Genomic DNA, 21,074 nt, shown 5'->3' with positions numbered 1-21,074 from the left:
GAGCCGCATCCCGGGGCTGACACCCGCCGGCAGGTACCGGGCCTGAGCCCTCTCCTGGGTCCCGCAAGCCGCCCCGCAGCTCGCCCCGTCCCGTCCCGTCCCGTCCCTACCCCGCCGCCCCGGCACCGGCGGGGGCCGAGCAGCGCCCCGCTCCCAGGGCAACCGCCCGATGCGCCGAGCGGCGCGCCGCGGCCCGGCCCGCTTCCCCCGACACCCTCGGCCGGGAAGTCGCCGCTCCCACGCAGCCGAGACGGCCCGGACCGCCGGCGCCGCGGCGCTGGCCCGATGCCCCCGGCTCCCGAGGGGCCCGGGCGGGCCGAGGCCGGCAGGAGGGGAGGGAGGGCTCGGGCACGGCCCCGGGAGCATGGGCAGGGCAGGAGACGCCCTCGGGCAAGGCCCGGGCGACGCGGGGATGTGCCCGCCGGTGCCGCGGCCCGGCTGGGCCTGCTCTCTCCGCCCGCGGTCCCTCGGGGAGCAGAGGCTGCTCCGGCGGGCGCGGGGAAGCGGGACAGCCAGCGCCGCCGAGCCGCTGCAGGGAGCCAGGGCCGCCACGCCGGGCTCCCCGGGCCTCCCGGCCGCGCCTGGCGCTGGGCCCCGGCCGGGATGCAGCTGCGGGCGGCAGCGAGCGGCGCCAGGCGAGCCCGAGGGGACGACGGGCGCGGGCAGCCCGGCCGGGCGCACGGCCCTGCAGCGCCCGGAGGCGGCGGGGCCAGGCGTGTGCCGGGGCCCCGATTCCCGCGATCACCGGAGCGGCGCGGCCCTGGGGTCGGCAAGGCCCGGGGCCGCCGCCTGCCGCCGCCCCGCTCCCGCGGGCCCGGCGCCCGGCAACGGCGGCTCCTGGCCCTGCCTGCCCCGCCGCGGGGCTCCCGGGGAGCCGGGCCCCGTGCAGCGGCCCCGCCGCCCGCAGCGCCGCCGGGCTCCCCTCCCCGCACGTCCCGGCAGCCGCCGGCCAGGCCGGGCCGGGAACGGGGCCTTGCAGCGGCTTGAGCGGGGCCCGGCCTGCGGGCGGGCGTCACACCGACAAGGCACTAATCGTTACCGCGGCCGCGGGCGGCGAGGCAGCGATCGGGCGAGGGCCGGGCCCCTTTCGCGGCCACCGGGGCCCGGCACCGAGCAGGCTCTGGGCGGCACCGGGCGGGCGGGGAGCGGCGAGCGACCCGCCGCGATTCGGCGCCACGGGGCTGCGGCGGCGGCGCGGCCGGGAGCGATCCGGCGCCCCGCTGCGGGCTGCGACCCGGTGCGGCGAGAGAAAGCGGCCCCGCCGCGGAGGACGGGACCCGGCGCCGCCGCGGGATCGTGGGCGCCCGAGCGGCGGCGAAGTGCGCGGGACCGAGACCCCGGCCCGGGGCCGCCGCCGGCCGGTAATTGATTTTCTCCGGGGCGGGTGGAGCGGCGGGTCCGGGGGAACGGGAACACCGACGGGGCCGGTAAATGGCGGAGCCGCCGCCCGGTAACGGCGCGGGAGAGGCGCCCGGGCGGGCCCCGCGCAGCCGCGGCCCCGGGACACTCACCTGCCCGCCGTGCGCGCCCGGTCCCCGTGGCCTCGCCTCGGCGCCGCTCCGAGCCCTGCGGGGCGGCAGGATTTTAATCACAACGAAATGTCCCGCTGGGCACCTCCCGCCCGGCGCTCGGCGCGCCCGGTCCCCGCGCCGCGGCCGCTCGGGGCCGCTCGGGGCGCCGGGGGCCGCGGGGCGCCGCCGCGGGGCAACGGCACCGCCCGCCCGGCCGCGCCGGTGCGCTCGGCGGCGCGGAGGCGCAGCCGCGGGCCCGGGGGGCTCGGCGGCGCGGCGGGGCGCGGCGGGCGATGCCGGGCTCGCTCGGCGCGTTACCGGCCGGCGCGGCGGCGCGGCGGCTCCGCGGAACCGTTCCCCGCCCGTTACCGGCGGGAGAAACGAAAGGAAACGAAAGGAAACGAAAGGAAACGAAAGGAGCCGCCGAACGGCGCGGGGCAGCGCTCCCGGCCCGGCCCCGCAGCGCCGCGGGCTCGGGCTGCCCGCCCGGCCCGGCCCGACCCGGCCCGGCGGCGGCCGCGGTGCGGGGCCCGATCCGGCCGCCGCCGCGCGCACGGGCGGCCGCGCTGCGCGGCGGCTCCGGCGAGGCCCGGGCGGGCGGGAGGCGTCCCGGGAGCGGGCGCAGCGGCGGGGCAGAGCGGCGCGGCCGGGGCCCAGCGAGCGGCCCGGGCCGGTGCACGTCGCCGGGCCGAAAGCCGCCCGGGGCAGGGGGCGCCTGGGGCACCCGGGGGCGCGGGCGGCAGAGGCCGGCGGGGCTCCGTTGGCGGCGGCGGGCAGGGCACTTGCGGGGCAGGGGCGGCGGCCGGGCCGCACGTGTTGGCCCCTCGCGGGGCCGGGCCGGGCCGGGGGCGGCGGGGCGCGCCCGGGCGGGGGTCCCTACCTACCTACGCGTGCTTAGCACTGGGAGGCGCGGTGGCGGCCGCGGCTCTCTCCAGGGTCCCCGACCCCGGCGCCCGCTGCCCGCGCCCGCAGGCTCTGCCCGGCCGGCCGGGTGCCGGGCCGCGCCGGCGGGGCGCTCCGCGGGGAAGCGGCCGCCCCGAGCGCGGCCTTAATACATTGCTATTTCTGGCCGGGCGGCCGGAGCCGGGCAGGGGGCCGGCTCAGCCTCCCCCTCCCTCCAATGGCGAGGCCGCCCCCGGCCCCCGGCCCCTCCTCGCCGTGACGTGCCGGCCCGGGGCAGAGGAGGCTCCCGAGCCCTTGGCTGTCCCTGCAGAAGCTGTAACAAAACGCAGACCCCCAGCGCCGGGCTAATGGAGGCAACTTAGACAGGAGCAGGCGCGGCCCCTCGTCTCTGCGCGCTGCCCGCTCCCCCGCCCCGGGCGCGGCGCTCCCCGCCGAGCCGCAGCCCGAGCGCCGCCGCGCCCGCGGCACTGCCTGGCCGCTCGCGCTGCCCCGATGATGTTACCGAGCCCCGTCACATCCACCCCCTTCTCTGTCAAAGACATCCTCAACCTGGAGCAGCAGCAGGACCCGCACTATGCGGCCCAGCTCCCGCACCACCTGGACCACCACTTCCACCCCGCCGCCTGCCTGCTGGCGGCCGCCGACGGCGCCCGCTTCTCCGACGGCGAGGAGGAAGAGGAGGAGGAGAAGCTCTCCTACCTGAGCCCCATGGCAGCGCCCGGCGGCCAGGCGGACGCGCGGATCGTCGCCGACACCTACGTGCACGCCGTGCTGCGCGGCTCCTGCGAGGCCGCCGGCCCGGGAGAGGAGCTGGACCCCGCGGCCCGCGACCCAAGTGAGTATCGGCCCCGCCGCGCGCCCTCGCCCGGGCCCGCCGCGCCGTCCCGGGCCCCACCGGCATCGCCGCCGTGACGGCCGGGCGCCCCGCGGAGCCCCGCGCCCGGCGCCGCTTTCGCTCCGCAGCGCGGTCCCCGGCGCCGGCCGGCACCGAGCGCGCTTCCCCGCCGCGGCCGCGGGGACCCGGCGCAGGGACTGGCACGTCGTGGGGCGGCAGCCGCCCTCCTCCGCGCTCCGCGGCCCCGGGAAGCGCCGCCGCACGGCCCCGATCAGGAGCCGCCGGATCAGGCCCCCGCTCCGCAGCCGCCGGGGCACAGCGGGAGGCGCGGGGCGGCGCAGGCCTCACCCGCGCCCGGTCCGGCGGGGCCCTGCGGGAGAGAGGCAGCGGCGGCGGCGGAGGAGCAGGTGCCCGGGGCTGGGCCCCGCGGCGCGGCGCGGCGCGGCGCGGCGTGGCGGGCCAGCTCCGCGCCTGGCCCCGCCGCCCGAAGCGGCACGTCGCAAACGCCGGCGGTGCCCGAGCCGGCCGGTGCCGGCGCCGCGGTTCCCCGACGGGCGCGTCTCGGCGCGGGGCGCGGCGCGGGGCTCTCGCCCGCCGGTGCGGCCCGTCGGGAGCAGCAGCGCCCGGCGTCGGCGGGGTGCAGCCGTGACCTGTGCTCCCCCGTGCAGAGAGCTGCGCCCTGAAGAAGCCGCTGGAGGCGGCGGAGAAGGCGGAGGAGGCGGAGAGGCCGAAGCAGCGGAGCCGCAGGAAGCCGCGCGTCCTCTTCTCGCAGGCGCAGGTCTTCGAGCTGGAGCGGCGGTTCAAGCAGCAGCGTTACCTGTCGGCGCCGGAGCGGGAGCACCTGGCCAGCAGCCTCAAGCTCACCTCCACGCAGGTGAAGATCTGGTTCCAGAACCGGCGCTACAAGTGCAAGCGGCAGCGGCAGGACAAGTCGCTGGAGCTGGGCAGCCCCGCGGCCCCGCCGCCGCCGCGCAGGGTGGCCGTGCCCGTGCTGGTCCGCGACGGCAAGCCGTGCCTCGGCGGCTCGCAGGGCTACAGCTCCGCGTACAACGGGCCCTACTCCTACAACGGCTTCCCCGCCTACGGCTACGGCAACGCCGCCTCCTACAACCCCGGCTACGGCTGCACCTACCCGGCGGGCACCGGCGGCGCCTCCATGCAGGCCGCCTGCAGCCCGGCCGCGGCCGCCGGCCCCTTCGTGAACGTGGGCGGCCTGGGGGGCTTCGGCGGCGGCGGGCAGCCCCTGCACCAGGCGGCGGCGGGGCCCTCCTGCAGCCAGGGCGCACTGCAGGGCATCCGGGCCTGGTAGCCCGCACGCACTGAGGGCCGGGAGCGGACAGGCGGGGCGGCCCGGCGGCTGCGGTCCGGCCGCCGAGCCCCGTTACAACGCGCACTGCAGCCCAGCTGCGCGCCGCGCAACCCGCGCCCTGGACTGGAGGCGCGGCGGCGGCGGCGGCGGCGGCGGGGCGGCTCGGCGGGACCCCGGCTCCCCGCGGGGCCGCGGCGGGAGGAGCGGCGCGGCGCGGCGCAGCGCGGAGCGGCGCGGCAGGACGGCGCAGCCCCAGCTCGCAGCGAAGCGCCGCCGCCGCCCGCAGCCCCCGAGGTGCCGCCGCGACGGGCGGCCCCGGGCCGGGCGCGGCCGCAGCCGATCGCGACGCGCCACCGGCGCAGCTTTGCTTGTAAAAAAAGCCGACGGCGGGGCCGGGGGTCCCGCGGCCCCTCTATCTACTCTGTATCGGTCACTGCCAGCGCCAGCTCGCGAAGTCAGTCAATAAACCAGGTGCAATATCCGCCGCCCGCTCCTCCTTCGCCCGCCGCCGCGGAGGCCGCCGCCGCGGCCCTGCCCCGCGGCCGGCGGCCGGTGCCGGTGGCCGGCGGCGGCGGCGGGGCCGCTCGCAGCGCCGTGCCCGCGGGCAGGGCGGATTGTGAGCGTGCCAAGGCGCTGAATGGGGCCGCGGCGCGCAGAGCGGCCCTTTGTGGCCGCCGGGCCGGCGCTGAAAGGAGCCGCCGCGGAAGGTAGCGGGAATAGGCGCTTATTGGATTCGGGAACAAAAGGTGTGGCAGGGAGGCGAGGGACAAAGGGGCCCCGGCGCCGAGATTGACGGGCCGCTTTGCCCCCCACTGAGGCCCAGGCCCGGCGCTTTATGCGCGGGGGCTGCAGAAACGTGCTGGGTTTTGTTCCCCTTTCTGTGAGCGCAGGGGGAGAGGAGGGGGGTCCGCGGGCCGCTGATTAGGGCCGGCCGGGCCGGGCAGCCTGAATGCCGGGGCATTATTGCTACATGTTCAGCCATTTCGCTCGGCTGCAGGGGGAGGGGGCGGCCGAGGCCCCCGAGCCGCGCGCCCCCGCCCGCGGGGCCGCCGCCCGCCCGCCCCGGGCCGCGCCGCGCCGTGGGACCGGCCCCGGGGGCAGCCGCGCCGGCCCCGGCGCACGGGCGCTGCCTCGGCCCGGCCCGCCGTGGGGGCCCTTTCTGTCCCTGCGGGCCCTGCCGCCGGGGCGAGGGAGGCTGGAGACCTGCCCGCCGCCCCCCGCGCTCTCCCCGGGCTGCGGCCACGCCGGGGGTCGCAGGCGCCGTCGCGGCACACACGGCTCCCGGCCGCGGTGCTGGAGCTCCTGAACATGTTTCCAGCCGAGTCTCCCGAAGGCCTCGGGGATAGAGGCGGCCCATGGGCTCCGTACACCCGCCCGTACCCCTTTGCCCCGCGGCGCCCGGCCCCACTGCAGCCTCCTGCTTCCCCTCCCCGCAGATGCTGTGTGACGGCTGCTCCGCCGCCAGCGGAGGTCTAGGGCTTGTAACATGCCATCGCAGAAGCAGCAGGTTACGACAGTTTGCTTTGCAAAATCAGTGCTCGAGGTTTTACACTGTGCAGTTCCTCTGTGCAAATTAAATGCTCATGGCTCAGGTTTGCTGTTGGAAAGGTACTGGAGAAAGCTTTTCAGCAGCAACACCTAGGACGCAGGACAGGCAACCAGCCGCTTACAGGTCCCGGCCCCTCAGCTCGGCGGCGCACCCGGCCGTCCCTGGAGCTACGCTGCGGCTGGGAGGCTCCGCAGGGCCAGCCTGGAAGAGGATGCGGCACGCCCAGCCGATTGTTTGCTGGATGGCAGCAAGGTGTCGCGGGAGAGGAAGCCCAGGCTCCATTCTTGGCTTTCGGAGATGAGTGGTTAAGGCCCTGCGGTCTCGTGGGTAGAAACAGGATAGCCAAGAACAAAGATAGGCGATGTTCTCTCTTCGCAGCTACAGTCAAATTCAGGAGATTTGTCTCTGCCATAGGAAAGAATTGCATTTTCCTCCATGTTCTGCCAGACTGTCATTTGCAAAAACAGGACCTGTGACTGCATGCCTTGGTGTGCACTTAAGGAGTCATAATCACAGTATAACCTTCTCCAAAATCGGGGTGTGTGAGAGGATCTCCCAGCTTAGCACATCCTCTCCAAGTATGTGGCTGCTGAGTAGAAACCCACTCCATCCCCAGCAGTGCCCAGAGGCCCTGGACAAGACCAGGGCCTTGATGTGGGACATACTGCACACGTCCGTAGTTGCAGACAGTCTCTGAAGCACAGCCAGTGAAGCAGCAATCCCATGGTTGTGTTGTGAGATGCAATGCCAGGCAGCACCAACATTATCAGGCACCAATAGCATCAAGCACTGCCGTACGCACAAGTTTAGTCTCGTGCTCAGCCCATTCCTGCTTGGTAGCACCCATGTGCACTCCTCACCCCTGCTCTCCCCATCCAAGGGCTGGAGCAGCACACAGCTGCTGCTCCTCCAGGGCCTGGGCGATGCTGAGAGGGCCTCGCTGAAGGCTGATGTGGCACGGCAGGGGAGTTTCTGGATGTCCACCATAGCGAGCTCCTCTCCTGGGACAGATCCCAGCTGTCCTAGCAAGACCAGACTCGGAGGAGGGCAGGGGATTAGTGGGAGGGACCCCTCTGCAGGCTGCCTAGCCCAAAGCCCCCAAGCCGATGGAGAGGACAGAGGAGCCGAGAAAGATCTCGCGATGCTGGGGAGCTTGTTGAGCCCTGTGGCGGAAATGAAGCTCTCCAAAGAGGAGGAACGGCCGGCGGAGGCTGGTGGGAGGGAGATGGTGGGAGATCGCAGATTGGACAAGCTGCCCAGGGAGGAGAGACACAATGGAGGGAAGTTACTGTGTGGCCGAGCGGGAGGCAGCACCCGCCGGTGACGCACCTCGTCCCCTGGCGCCCGGCGGTGACGTGTCGCACTCACAGCTGTAGGCGAGGGAGCGCTTTTGGCGAGGGGCAGGAAGGCATTTGGGGAACTCACTTCTGCATGATCCTGCCGCGGCGGGCGACGTGGCTGGAGGGACAGGGCGGCAGGCTGGTGAGCCAGGGATGGAGAGCGCCATGGTCAAGGGGCAGAGGTCGCGTGTTGTTTCTTCCTGATCAAACAGAGGGATTTACCGCTGTTTGGGAGCTAGAGAGGGAAGGCGACGATTGATTTTGGACAGGGCCCGGACTGGTCTAAAACAACATGCTGACTTAAAGCAAAGGAGGGACGGGGCAGGGGGGAGCGGCTTGTCTTAGGGGAGGAGAGGGCAGCTCCAGCCCCTGGGCCAGGCTTTAGCCTGAGTCACTTTGTGCACAGGCTCAAATTCTATTTTTCATTCAGGTTTCCTCGCCAAGGAAGCGCCCATAAGCCAAATTCATCTCTATCCAGCAGGCTCCAGTGATTCCCAGGGAGGGTTTATTCAAATCTCAGTACTACCTGTTTTTCCATGGACATTCTGTCCCATTCAGGATCAGCCAGGAACAGAACTGTTCCTTCCATAGCACCGTGAATATGCTCTGGTTTCCTCTGCTTCCCATCTTTTTCCATTTATCCTTTTCACCCACTTCAGTCGTCTCCCCTTATGCCCTTCATCCTTCTCTATCCCCCATGCACTTGCTGACGTCAAGGAAATTGGGCATGCCGATCAGCACCACCGTTGTGTCTGGAGCAAGACCCATGGGGGCCAGAGAGCTGGCTCCTTTCAGAGGTGCCGGTGCCAGCTGCCGCAGACTCAGGCAGCCCTCCCTGCATCCTGGCCCCATCTTCTACAACGCTGGCACAGCTACGGCTGCCCCAGGGCCCTGGGGCCCGGCTGCACGTTGTGATGGTGCTGGGCTGTTCCCACCTTGTCTTGGATCTGGGGAAGCTCCTCTCGCCTGCTGTAAAAGCAAAGGGTGAGTGCAGCGTTCCCACGGGGCATTAGCCACCCATGTAAGGGCAGAGAGAGGGTGCGAGGGAGGGCAGAGGCCACTGCCACGACATGGCAGGCTCAGCCAGTGGCAGGGACAAGGCTCCCCTGTGGTCCATGGAGTGGGAACACTTGCTCTGCAGCTCTTCTGCCAGGAGCACGTGCTGCAGCTGCCCGTGGCTGCGGGCAGGGAGCTGCTGAGGCTGCCTGGCCAACCAGGACTTTGCGGGGCGCCTCTGCCATGTGCTCTATGGGCAGCTGGTGCTGGAGGTGCTGGAAGCTCCTCCTGGCTGTGGCAGTGAGGGACTTCTCCATTGCACAAGCACTCCCCAGTGCCAAGAATGCTGTGGCCAGCCATAGAGCTGGTAAATAAATCAAAATACCAGTACTTGTGCTGTGCAGCCTCCAGCAAGGGTCCCTCCCACCACATGTGCAACAGCACACGGGCCAGGGACATGCCTTGCATTCGTGGATGAGTAACTTATGCCCCAAAACCTCTCCTCAGTCCTCAGGCCTGTCCCTCCGGCCATCACGGGATGATTACACCTGAGTAAGTGGGGGGATACTGCTTTTCAGCTGTTTCTTCTCTGATTCCTGCACCAGTGACACCAGACACAGTGCTGCTAAGGGGGGTATTCAGGCAAATAGTATGAGGGAGCCATCCAGAGAAAGGGGTTGTTTGTGGGTGACCGGTAACACCTCACCCGGTCACACCGGGGCCCCCATGTAGGCCGTGCTGGGATGCACCTCCTCACTGACCTTTTCCTGCGAAGATGGCAATGAGCACTGATGAAAGGCATGGAAGTGGGGGCCTTTCGCCCCATCTCGGGAAGCACAGGCTTTCCTGGTGCATGGGATGCTGGTTACACCTGCCTGGCCCTCACTCCCTTGCAATGACCAGGCTTGAAGACTTGTGCTGAGCATGATGAGCCCAGGTGTCCAGGAACCCCTGTTTTTCAGGAAAGGCTTTGCAAACCATTGGTGAAGGCATGGTTCTTTTGTGCAGGTGCCAGTGTCCCTGAAGATTTGAAGACTGAAGAGTTTCTGCTGTGTGCTGGCTGGCCCTGCGTGGCTCTGCCAGCCTTGGGGAAGCTGTCTGGGAGGCTGCGCAGATGCTGGGTTCCTGCAGGACAGGAAGGGCAATAGCAACGCATCTTCTTGCCGCTGCACCTCCTTGCTGCAGTTCTGCTGACACCCCCGGAGCAGAGCTTTGCTGAAGGCCAGAAAGACGCTCGGGCCCTGCCAGAGCCCCTGCCTGGCTGCACGGCGTGCCGCGTTTCACTGAGTGTGCAATAAAATCAACAAACATTTCCAAGGGGACACCACCTAGCCATGAGCACAACGAGCTGCTAGAGCCGGGCGGCGAGGGGCCCCTCCCGCGCTGGCGCTGGGGTGAGCGGAGGCCCCCCGGGCTCCCACCGGGGCAGCACGTGCTGGCTGGGACCCGCAGGCCACCCTGGGCTCCCACCCGGGACACCGGGTCCCCGGGCCTGTCCCCTAGTGAGATACGCCACCGCCACCTATCGGCAAGCGCTCGGGGACAGGCAGGGGACAAGCACCGCTCTGTCCCAGCCACCGCGCGCCGGGGGACTCGGGGGAGGCGGGCGAGGGACCCTGCCCGGCCCCCTGTGCCCGCACGGTGCCCCGGGCACCAGGCAGCACCGCAGCCTCTGAGCAGCTCGCCCAGCACCGCCCTCAGCCTCCGGCCACCGCCTTCGCCCCCCAAGTCCTTGTCCCAAGGACGTCTCGCAGGCTGCGGTGTCCAGCACCTCGCGACGATTGCTGCTGCGTCCTCACCAGAGGGAGCTGCGTCCCTGCCGGAGGCACTGCCCCGCTCTGGCCCAGTTCTCGTATCCCTCGTCTTTTTATAGCCCCTGGCAATGCACAGTGCCCAGAGCTAAGGGGCACCCAAAGGTGCCAGGAGACGGAGAAGCAGGCTGCTGGGTTTACATTTCTCCCAACACCTGCCTTGCTGCACCAGACAGGGCCTGCACGCTGCCAGGAGGCTCTTGTATCAGCCCTTGTGTCATACGTGCTCCGGGGGAACTGCAGGGTTTCTCCAGGCTTCGCATGGCAGTGAGAGCAGTAGCTGCAGACCAGGGGGGTTAGGGCTGGAGCCCCCCAGTCTCCAGGGCCTGCAACAGCCCTTGGCCCAGGCTCTTGTGAAAGCTGTCCCAGGGCAGGCTCTAGCGGCACGGCACGCCTACGCCGTCCCCACCGTCCTGGCCCTTGGGACAGTGACCCCAGCACGTGCTCACGCTGCGGTGCACCTGCACCCCGCTGCTGCCTCCCGGGCCATCGCACGCATCCAGCTCCTTCCAGGGGTGCAGTGCACAGCGGGGCTCGGGCGCCTGGTACCAGCACAGCCAGGGGTTGTCTCTGCTGTTTTACCCCAAGCAGCGCCACGGCCCAGAAGACGCTTTCCCAGAGCCCACCAGCGGCAGCATCTGGTCTGTGTCCAGGCAGCCGCGGCTCACAAGTTTACCACCGCTGCGAGGGCCGTGGGGTCATGAGAACTTGTATAAGTTTATTGGGGTCTGGCAGAGCCCTGAGCAATCCCAGAGCCGGAGTGGGCAGGAGCTGCAGGGAGGCTGGGAGCGCACCTCCGCGCTGCGCGGGCTTCGGCCACCCTCCTTGCGTTACAGAGCAGCCGGGCACTCGCTGGAGCTGTCTCACTCCTGGCACTGCAAACTCGGGCTGCCTGAAACAGCCTGGGTCTGCACCAGGGGGGCTGCTGTGGCCCGTCCACGGCCTCGGGTGCAGCATGGAGCAGGGGCTCCAAAAGGGACCCCCTGGGCCTGCCCCCTGGCACCAATGGTAGGACGTGGCCCGAGGGGGCAGTCAGACAGCAGAAGGAAAGGCAGCGAATCCCCGGCCCCTCTGGATACGGCCGGGGATGCCACAGGGAGCTGAGGAGAAAATGGGTTGTCTCCAAAATGCTGACGGGCTCAGGGTGGCTTCCTTACTGGAAGCCAAAAATAGCCTTTTTCTTCAGAAGAAGCTGTGGGAGGGATCTCGCACAAAGCACAGCCAAATACCTAGGATACCACAGGACAGGCCTGGAGCAGAGTGGCTCCTCGGAGGCAAGGGGAAACAGCAGAGGACCTAACGAAGCCCAAGCCAACGCAATCAAGAGACAAAGCTAAAAGCAGCGGTTGGAAGTGGTTTTTAGGGAAGCTCCCTGAGATCAGCCCTCACGGGGCTCTGAGCTGCCCTTTGCCTGCAGCGGGCGCCCGAGGCCGCAGCACGGAGCTTAGGGTGGAGGCAGTCTCACGGGGGCAGGAAAGCCCCGGGGGCCCCAACCCCGCTAGGCAATGCCAGCGGCAGGCACCTTCATTCCCACTGTGAGAGCCCGCATGCGGTCCCGGAGCCGGCTGTTGATCCATGGCAGAGATTCAGCTCAGAGGATGGAGGTGGCAGCGGGACAGGGGATTTTTCTAGTCTTCCATGACTTGGTCCAAGCCGCGGTGGATATCTGGAAACTCCCTGGCAGGGCATGGGGATGTTCCTGCCCTGGCGGTGCTCGTGCCCCCGGCAGCGTGCAGACCCTGGTGCATGGCGCTGTCACCACGTGGGTCCCCAGGGCCTCTGCTGCCTGCACCAGCCAATGCTCCAACCGCTGTTCAGTAAGCTGGCAAAGCCCCAGGAAACCCAAGAGGCCCCATCGGGACAACCACTTACAGGACCAGCTTCTCCATGCTGGGCAGACTTATAATATCCCAGGTCCTGCGAGTCTCGCTCCCTCCCCCAGCACTTCCCTGGGCAGTTATTCCTGGAAATATCTCTCTCCTCATCCTGCAGTCACCTTCAATCATGCGTTTGCCTGTTGACATTTATAGACTTCTCCCAGAGGCTCATGGATTTAATTGTGCGAATCTCTCCCCAGATCCTGCCCGTGTTTATGCCTTTCCCTCCAAGGTGCCTGTAATCGCCCTGATCCGTGGTGAGGGCCGGAGGCGACGCTGCAGCTCTGCTCGCTGGGAACAGATTTCCGCCTCTGCGCAGGGAGGCCCATCCTTGCAGAGCTCAGTCGTGCCGGTCTTCTGCTGCCTCGCTCCTGGCAAACTCCAGCCTAATGCACTGCCTGCTAATCCTCCCTTGGTCTCTCCCAGCCATTTCTGCTTCTCGGATTTCTCCCTCTTGGGTGGAGAAGCAGCACAGCTGCCAAATCTTGCAGTACTTGGGCTATTTCTTAAAGCCCCAGCTCCTGAAATGGTGGGAAAACTGGAGGTTCCTCGCTTCCGGTGCCTTTTGTTTCTTTAAGGAGTTCCTAATCCTCCTGGTTGAGCAGAGGCAGCAGGGAGCAGGAGCCTGCTGCCCATGGCAGGGAGGAGAGGGCAGGCGCGCAGCGGAGGCACGGCGAGGCAGCCCCGGGCCTGCTGCGCGGCTGTGGGCACACTCAGACTCCCACCTGAGCTCAATCTGCATTAGAAACCAGGAGAGAGATCCTTAGAAGAAACATAGAGCTAGGGGTGGGATGGGGCTTGGCACAGGGGTGTCGAGCACATGGATCTGCAGTGCGGAGGGCATCTCAGAAAGCCCAGTGCTGGGCGCTAGCAGAGCATCACCCACGGCAGGGCCTCCCGCGCTGGCTGCCCCCACCATGCTGGGCCTCCTGCACCTTTCCAGTGGCAGGAAAACCCCTCTTTGCCCTGGCCCCAGCAGGCAGACCGGGGCCTGGCCGGGTGCAGCCCTCCTCCGTGCAGGACAGAACAGGCCGGAGAATCCACTGGAACAGCCCCAAGCTGACACAGATGCGAGCGCACCACATACCACAGCTGTGAACGCATTTCCTCCAGGGAGTTATTTTGGGCATGGCATTGTGGGATAGATGTCCCTCCTCCAGGCACTATGGGATGCACACAGCCGTCTGGGGCTCTGCCCGGGTCCGAGGCGTGAGCCCCACCATAGCGCAGCATCCATCCAGCGCAAGCTGCGCAGTTCCAGCCTGGACGGCTCCGTTGTCCTGCCCCGTTTGCAGCCTCCTCAACAGGGTTACCTGGGTCTCCTGCCACGTGGCATCCGGCTAGAGCCAGGCATCCCGCGCTGGCGCCTGACTCAACAGAAACAGAGGTTCAGGTCTGGGAAGTTCAGAACAACTAAAACAATCCTTTGGTGCTCAGTGCACAACCTGGCAACGTTGGCTTGGAGGTTCGGAGCTTAGTGGGACTCTAAAAGTAGTCGGTATTAACACAGCTAACAAAACCAAAAAACGTATTAATTATTGTTAGATCAGAAAAAACATTAGCACTTGGAGCAACTGTTCTGGAAGAGTTTTGAACAGTTGCACTCATCAAGACACAAACTAGTCTAGTTATTTAAAACCAGAAGGCAAAAGCCTTGATGAGCTCCAAATCTATGTGAGTGAGGCGCACAACCCGCCTTGATGGCCCTCCAGCCTAACCCAGCACGATTCCTGTGTTGCCCGCAGCGCACACGACCCGGGACCTCCTGCCTTGGTGCTGCTCGGAGCAGTCTGAAGGCATCTTGAGGACCCACAGTCAGAGTGAAAGCGCAGGATTGGCCAGCCTGGGAGCCACGAGAGCCTTCCCGGGAGCCACAAGAGCCTTCCCTGATGCTCCAGGGGAGGCAGGTGATGCACCACGAGCCCTTGCTTTGCCTTCACGCTGTAGGCAAAAACGCCAAGACCTTCCTGGACCACAGCAGTGAAGGTGGCAGGAATCTGTTTACCACAGCTCCAGCACAAACCCAAGAGTCAAGTGTCCCCAGAATGCCCTGGCTGCACTTTCCTATACCCCTCTGCTGCCTCTCCTCACAGGCCCTCTCTGGTGGCAGCACCCCACAAGCACCCCACTCCGGGCAGCCAGGGCAGGTCCCAGCAGTCCCCTCCCTACCAGCCGCAGGTTTGAAGCCCAGGGCACGGAGGGCCCGCAGTGGAGCAGGTAATTTTCTGACATGCTGATCCCCCTGGTCACGAAAAGGGGCAGAGGCTCAGCCTTCCCTAAGGCCAGAAAGGCAAGCCCTGCTCAGGGCCCCAAAGTCCTGCTCAGCACCCCAACTCCCTGCTCATCTCAGGGCACTGGCTGGACATCTGGGCAGCCAGGCCAGGCCAGGCCAGCCCTTTCCTCCCACCACCCGCTCTGGCTCCCCTTTTCACTGTCACCCTCCAGACCCTGCTTCCCTTTCACCATGGCTCAGCTCCTCATCCTGTTTCCCCTCGGAGGCCCATCTCCCAGCCACTGCCTTCCCAACTGCCGCTATTTTCCCCCCTCAGCACCCGCCTTTTCCCCTTAACCCTTGCCAGACCCTCACAGTCTCAGCACCCTCAGGGCAGAGAGCAGGATGGCCTCACAGGCATTGGATTCAGGGTCATTTGAACCTCCCCCTGCAGTTTAATGCCCCCCCCCCCCCCCAACCCTGCACTCAACCATCAAGGGCAGCCCAGCAGCTGCCTTGCCAGGGTCACTGGTCTGTTCCCAGGCTGGCAGGTCTGCGTAGGGACCTCCCGTCACAGAGCTGGCATGCAGCATGAGAAAGGCCTGAGAAGGAAGGCAGACACCAACTGAGGAAAGCCAAGACGATTCCCAGCAGCACTGCATGGCCGATGATGTCCTCCTCCTCGGGAGACGAGGAAGGCAGGCTGCGCAGCCAGCACCTATGATAGCAGATCCCACATAGCACAGGACTCAGCATCACCCCTGCTAGAGACTAAGCTGCTCTGATCGGCTGTATCCAGCTTCATGGCACCAGTCAGTGCATCTCAGGCCTACACTAGTGCCTACTTTGTCATATGATGCAACTCTTAGCAGAGGGCTGCCCAAGGAAGGGTAAGAGAAGAGCATTGCCTTTCTCACTCTTTCCTCCACTATCTAACGCCTTTCTCCCTGCTGCAACAGACATTTCCCGTCCATCATGCATGAGCCTCCACCGAGCACATCACAAGTCTCTCTCTCTCCTGCTCCAAAGTCTCCAGTGGGTAGTTTCAAACACACCACCTTAAGAGGAAGCCCTACAAAAGAGCCCAACATGGGGCACAGAGAGAAAGGTCCCACACTGGCGCTGAAGCTGGGTCATCTGAGTAAAAAGGGGACATGACAATAGAGCAGAACTGTTTTTATTGGAGGTGTCAAGAGCAGGAACAATAACAAACCTACAGACTCCCCTCCTCAAGTGCCATCCTTCCCCACCCACCACCACCAGGGCAGTCAGCATCATGTGTGCGTGCTACAAGACAACGGCAAGGCTTACACTTTGCTTCAGCCAAAAGCTAGACAACAGCCCTCAGCATCCTAGGCAGTGCTGCTGCCCCTTCCACGGTGACTGCGAGCTCAGCTTTACCCTGCCAGTGGCAGTGCAGGACATTCACCTTTCCCTCCAAGAATGGGTGAACTTTGCATTAGAGGAGGTTTTCGTTAAGGGAAGGACAGGAGCACAGCTCCACTGAAGTGCAAGGGGAGGCAACCTGGGCTGTAGCTCCCAGCAGGATATCTCTGAGATGAGATGAGAGCACAAGCTGTGCAGCCTGAGCAGAGCTGCAGCAGCCACAGGCAAGAAATAGCGTTGCTAAACCCAGAAGGGCTTTGCTGCCCCCTCTCTTCAGCACAAACCAAACCAAAAGGCAGAGGGTCAGAAGACAAACCAGGAGGGGAGGTGAAGCAGGTCTGGAATAGGGTTCAGCTCTGGCTCACTTCCCAGCCCGACGCTCCTCCTGGCGCTTGGTGAGGATGTATTTGAAGAACTCGTACACAGACCAGGCAATTGCTGTTGAGGGCATCTGATAAATGACTCTAGCTTGGACCCCTCTGAAGTAGGCAGTCACACCACCTACTTGGTACACTGTCCTGAAGGCATTGGCCATGCCTGTGATGTGTCCGCTGATGTTGGAGCTCAAGGCCAGGGACTCCTGGGTGTTGAGCAGTGTTTTGCAAACGTCCAAAGGTGTAGTGGCAGCAGCAGCTACAGCCCCCGCGCAGGCCCCGGAGACCATGTGGGAGCTTGGGTTGTACTGTCTGTGGGGGTTGAGCTGCTCTTGCAAGAACTCGTAGGTCATGAAGTGAATGGCTTGGAAGGGGATGTTCATGGTGAGCTGGGTGGTGTAGCTGCGGTAGAAAGCTCCAGCCCCTTCGTTGCGCCACACAGTCCGTACACAGTCCGTCACACACTGGTAAGGCGAGTTGTACATCTGCATCCTCTGTTTGACCACTGGGGACAGACAGCAGCAGCCAGCAGCAGCAGCCAGGACCCAGGCACAGAGAGGAACAGGAGAGAGAAAGGGTAAGTGTGAAGCCAGGCTTCCTGTGAACACCCTGGATTTTAGTCACACTGGCTTAAGAGCTAATGACTGACAACTCTGACCAGCAGTGTCCTGTATGCCCCCAGGCAGGACTGTAGCAATTTAGATCTCTGAAGGCATCACCATCACACACAACATAACCATCATCTACAAACCCTGTTCTAGGAAAACTACTACTACAGCCTGTTCTAGGAAACATCCTCACACCGAGGTGAATATACTGAAGATCCAGTGTGCGTACCTCCCTTACTCCTGAGCGACCAACTTCCCCCCCCAACCACCCTTGCAGATCTACTACGCAGCCAAAAGAACCCCTCCTATATTTTTTCTGGCATTTTCCAGGTAGATCTCTAGATCTGTATTAACCTGTCGCCCCTTAACTGCCCCTCTCCCAGCCCAGAATGACTGGAGCACACTGCACAGCCAACCTGCAAGGAAATGTTACCAGTCACTGCTGAAACACAGTCACTGGGGCAAAACCAGACACCCAGCTTATGCACCAGAAACACCCAAGAGCAAACCAGAGGAGCCCAGAAGGCAGCCTACTGCTGTCCTGCCTCCCCCTATCCCGCAGAGTGCCCGTAAGGAGCTAAACCCAATGCAAGTACAACAAACACTATGGTTGTGATAAGAAGAGGCGCTCCGGGGAAGGAATGACAACAGCTCAGCCAAAGCAGCTGCTTGTTCCTTAGGGTGACAGCCACGCTGTGGGCAAGCAGGAGGCCTTGCTGGCTGCAGAGGTCCAAAGCCTTCCTATGGTCCTCCTGAACAGAGGAAGGGCATTCACCTATCTCCTTCTCGGCTTCAAAAGGAACAGCCCTGCACAAACAACGCAGTTGCTGAGCCCAGATCAGTTAAGCCTGCCCTGAAATAACTTACGTAGGGCTAAAAGGCCCTAGGCACTGCTCAGGTTATCAGAGTGTGTGATATTTGGCCCAAGAGCTGCTATCAATGGCTCCTACAGCTCTTTATTCTCCTGCTATCATAAACCTTCTAATGTTGAGGAAAAAAAAAAAAGTGATTGATCTTGACTCAGTATTCCCCCTTTCTCCTGCCATATTCATAGGCTGTAATTATAATCTCTTTCTGCCTTTTTCATACCAGGCTTAACAAAACCAGTCTCTTCCAGACACTTCATAAGACGAGATCTCCCTTCTCCTGACTTCTCTAACATGCCTTTTGCATCTCATCATTTCTTTTCCTCCCTGAACACAGAAGCCCAGATCTCACCACAGTAATTCCAGAGGAGATCTCACCACAGTAATTCCAGAGGAGATCTCACCACAGTAATGTCCGGTTTCCCTGCCATCCTCCTGGAATGACTTCTTCAACAGTCAGGTTTGAGTCTCTCTCTTGCTTCCCCTGCTGCTCCAGGAAACTGTCATCAGCACATAATGCTGGGCGAAAGGCTGGCGCCCTCCCTGCTCCTAGGCTGGGGTTTGCCGCACTTCCCAGAACCTACCTACCCTGCTTCATAACTGGCAGCCACTGGGCTCCCTAAACTGAGCTGCAGCCACTAGCCCCTGAAGGATCCTTGCGGTCAAGCGAACAGCGAGGAAAGTACCCTCTGGTGCCACAGACAGGACCAGAGCAGCCTGGGCAGCTCCCACTCCTAGACCCTCCGGGGGGACAGGATCATCGTTACCTTCTGCAGGGTTCATCGCCGCATCGTGGAGCAACGTTGCTACACACCCTGCTGCACCTGCAAAACAAGAACTGCCACATGTGAGGGGAGCAGGAGGCGAGAGACCCCGGGGCTCCACCACAGCCCCGAGTCCCCCGCCAAAGCAAAGTAGGAGTCCCCTGGAAAAGAGCGAGATGCAAACGCAGCCTTAATCTCCTGTCCAAGAGAAGGACCAGTCTTCAGCAATTCCCCCCCAAAAAGAGTTCAGCAAAGAGAGGGAGAAGAGCACAACAGTCTATCAGGTCCTGCAGGCCAGCTGGGACTCGGTCAGTCCCAGTGCTGGACAGGAGAATGCCACCGACTCACAGGGATCCTGCAGCACAGCAAGCGTCACTGCGCCCCATGCCCCACAACAAGGAGAAACTAGACAGGACTTCACCGCACACCTGCCAAGAGCAGGACATGCCCTACTCTCCCCTCGTCCCCACGCTTTCCCAACACAGCAGCTCATTGACACAAGAAGAGTCACAAGCACCACGGCAATAAGGCCTCCAAAACCACAGGGACTCCTGGCCCGAGCTCCACGCCACCAACCCACACGGCCGCGGTCGGTCCCAGCTCATCTGTAGGCAGCTCCCATCCACAGGCATCCTTCTGAGCCAGGGGCTGGCCACTAACCTGCTTCAAGCCAGATACCTGGGATCAGCTCAGACAGGCGCAGGACCCAGTGGAGGCACGACCAACACTTCACCCTGCCCGGCGCCAGGCCGGTGGGGAGGGGTGGCGTGGCACCGCAGCACTGCGCAGCGAGCTAGCGGCTGGAGAGAGGACAGGGCTTTAGGACATCTGCGGCACCTCGACCCGCCTGGCCCGGAGCAGCAGCGCTAACGCCCTAAGGCCAACGCGCCAAGCGCTTACCCCGTCCGCGCCAACACTTCCGCCTCGCCGCCCACCGGAGGTGCTTGCCGGGCTGGATGGGACCTCCCTACAGCACGCGGGGCTCTGCATCTCCCCTCCCCGGCCCCCCCAAGGCAGCCAGCTCCCGCCCCACATGCTGGCTGGGCCAGCCAGGGCGCCGGGCTGCCGCCCGCCCTGCACCCAGGCACGCGGAGGGCGGCCGGCGCCCGGCAGCGCCTGGGAGCAGGGTTGGCGGCGACCGCCAGGCAGCCTCGGCGGCACCCAGGGGCCCTCCCGGGGGCGCAGGGGAGCGTCGCGGAAGGACCAGTACCATTGGCCACATGGCTATTGCCCCCCGCATGGATAACATCGCTCAGTGTCTTTTTTAACTTTTCATAGCAGGCAAAATACAGGGCGTGGGCCGGGCCGGCGCCGGTGGCGGTGATGTTCATGCCCCGCATGGGCCTCCAGACGCCCTCGGTCTGCACGATGCGCCACAGGGCCTCCAGCACGTTGCGGTAGCGGGCGGCGGGCTCCGGCCGCAGGCTCTGCATCCGCGTCTGCAACGGAGAGAAACAGGGCCGCGCCGTCGGTCACCGCTGCCCTCGGTGGGGACCACCATGCCCCGGGGGGCCACGTCCTGCCCCGGGGCGGGGGGGGGGGCCGCCCTGCCCCAGGGGGCCCGTTCTCCCTCGGGCCCCCCCCCGGGCCCCGCCCCCCGATGCGGCCTAGCCCGCCCCGCTCCCGTGGGCCCCGGTGCCCCCGGCGGCCCCCCCCCCGTGGGCCCCGGTGCCCCCGGCGGCCCCCCCGCGGGGCCCGGCAGGCCCGGCCGCACCGCGCACCTTGACGCAGTCCACGGGGTACATCACGCAGTGCTCCATGACGCCCGCCACGGCGCCCGCCAGCATGTGAGTGGAGACGGCAGCGCCCTGCGGCAGCGCCTCGTAGTCGGGGGCGGGCGGGGAGCGCGGCTCGGGGCCCCGCGCCGCCTCGGGCCCCCCCGGGCCGGGCCCCGCCTCCGCCTCCGCGCCGCCCCGCCGCGCCCGGCCCGCGCCGCCGCCGCCGCCCATCAGCAGCAGCAGGACGCGGCCCGACTCCGCGCCGCCCCGCGCGCCGGGGCTCGCGCCCGCCCCCGCGCCCGCCCCCAGCTCCATGGCGCCGCCGCCGCCGCCCCGGCCCCGCGCCGCGCCGCGCCGCCGCCGCCTCCCCCGGCCCCGGGCGCCCGCGCCGCCCCGCCCCGCCGCGCCCATTGGCCCGGGCCGCCCCGGCCCCGCCCCCGCCGCGCTCCCACTGGCTCGCCGCGGCGCCCACCGCCCCCGCGCGCCGCTCTCATTGGCCCGTGCGGCCTCGCGTCGGCGGCCGCCACTGGCCAACCGCTCCCTCTGCCACACTCAGGCCCGTCGCCTATTGGCCCGCCGCCCTTTCCGCCCCGCCGCTCCGCGGAGCCCATTGGGCGGCTGAACTTTTCGCCCCGCCCCGCAGCGCCGCCGATTGGGCGACGAGCCTTCGACCTTTGGTCCGCTCGGAGGTCTCGTAACTGGCTTTTCTCAGAACAGGGCCGAGATTGCGGGGCCTGAGCAGCCATTGGCTGCCTCGCCTGCCACTCTTTGTCTTGGCGCGTGTTGTTTATTTGGGCGGCTCGGATTGGCTCCGGCGGCCCCTGGAGGGCGGGCTACGATTTGTGGCAGCGCGGTGATAAACCGGAGCTATCTAGAAGTCAGAGAGCGGCTTCGACGATTGGCCAGACCCCTAGTGACGTCTCGCGGCGAAGGGCGGATGTGGGAGGCTGGCGGCAAGCAAGGGCGAAGCGGAGCGCAGGCTCGGCCGGCGGAGCGGCAGAGCTCCGATTGGCCG

General features: G+C 66.1%; 2 protein-coding genes across 2 annotated transcripts; one reads left to right on the top strand and one right to left on the bottom strand.

The window, feature by feature from the left end:
• Positions 1–2,691: 2,691 nt before the first annotated feature.
• Positions 2,692–4,692, top strand: NKX2-3 (NK2 homeobox 3). The gene is made up of 2 exons (XM_064514479.1): positions 2,692–3,249; positions 3,918–4,692. The coding sequence occupies exons 1-2, from the start codon at positions 2,907–2,909 to the stop codon at positions 4,556–4,558; spliced, it is 984 nt and encodes a 327-aa protein (XP_064370549.1). The 5' UTR covers positions 2,692–2,906; the 3' UTR covers positions 4,559–4,692.
• A 10,812-nt stretch (positions 4,693–15,504) lies between these two features.
• SLC25A28 (solute carrier family 25 member 28) lies at positions 15,505–20,466 on the bottom strand. The gene is made up of 4 exons (XM_064514082.1): positions 20,063–20,466; positions 19,552–19,780; positions 18,345–18,401; positions 15,505–16,608 (listed from the first exon to the last, which is right to left on the bottom strand). The coding sequence occupies exons 1-4, from the start codon at positions 20,372–20,374 to the stop codon at positions 16,091–16,093; spliced, it is 1,116 nt and encodes a 371-aa protein (XP_064370152.1). The 5' UTR covers positions 20,375–20,466; the 3' UTR covers positions 15,505–16,090.
• Between the last annotated feature and the right edge of the window lie 608 nt (positions 20,467–21,074).

Source organism: Dromaius novaehollandiae, chromosome 6 (genome assembly GCF_036370855.1).
Source record: "Dromaius novaehollandiae isolate bDroNov1 chromosome 6, bDroNov1.hap1, whole genome shotgun sequence".
In the NCBI taxonomy this organism is placed as follows: Eukaryota; Metazoa; Chordata; class Aves; order Casuariiformes; family Dromaiidae; genus Dromaius; species Dromaius novaehollandiae.
The sequence above is the reverse complement of the archived record's forward strand: the minus strand, read 5'-3'. Positions and strand labels throughout refer to the sequence as shown.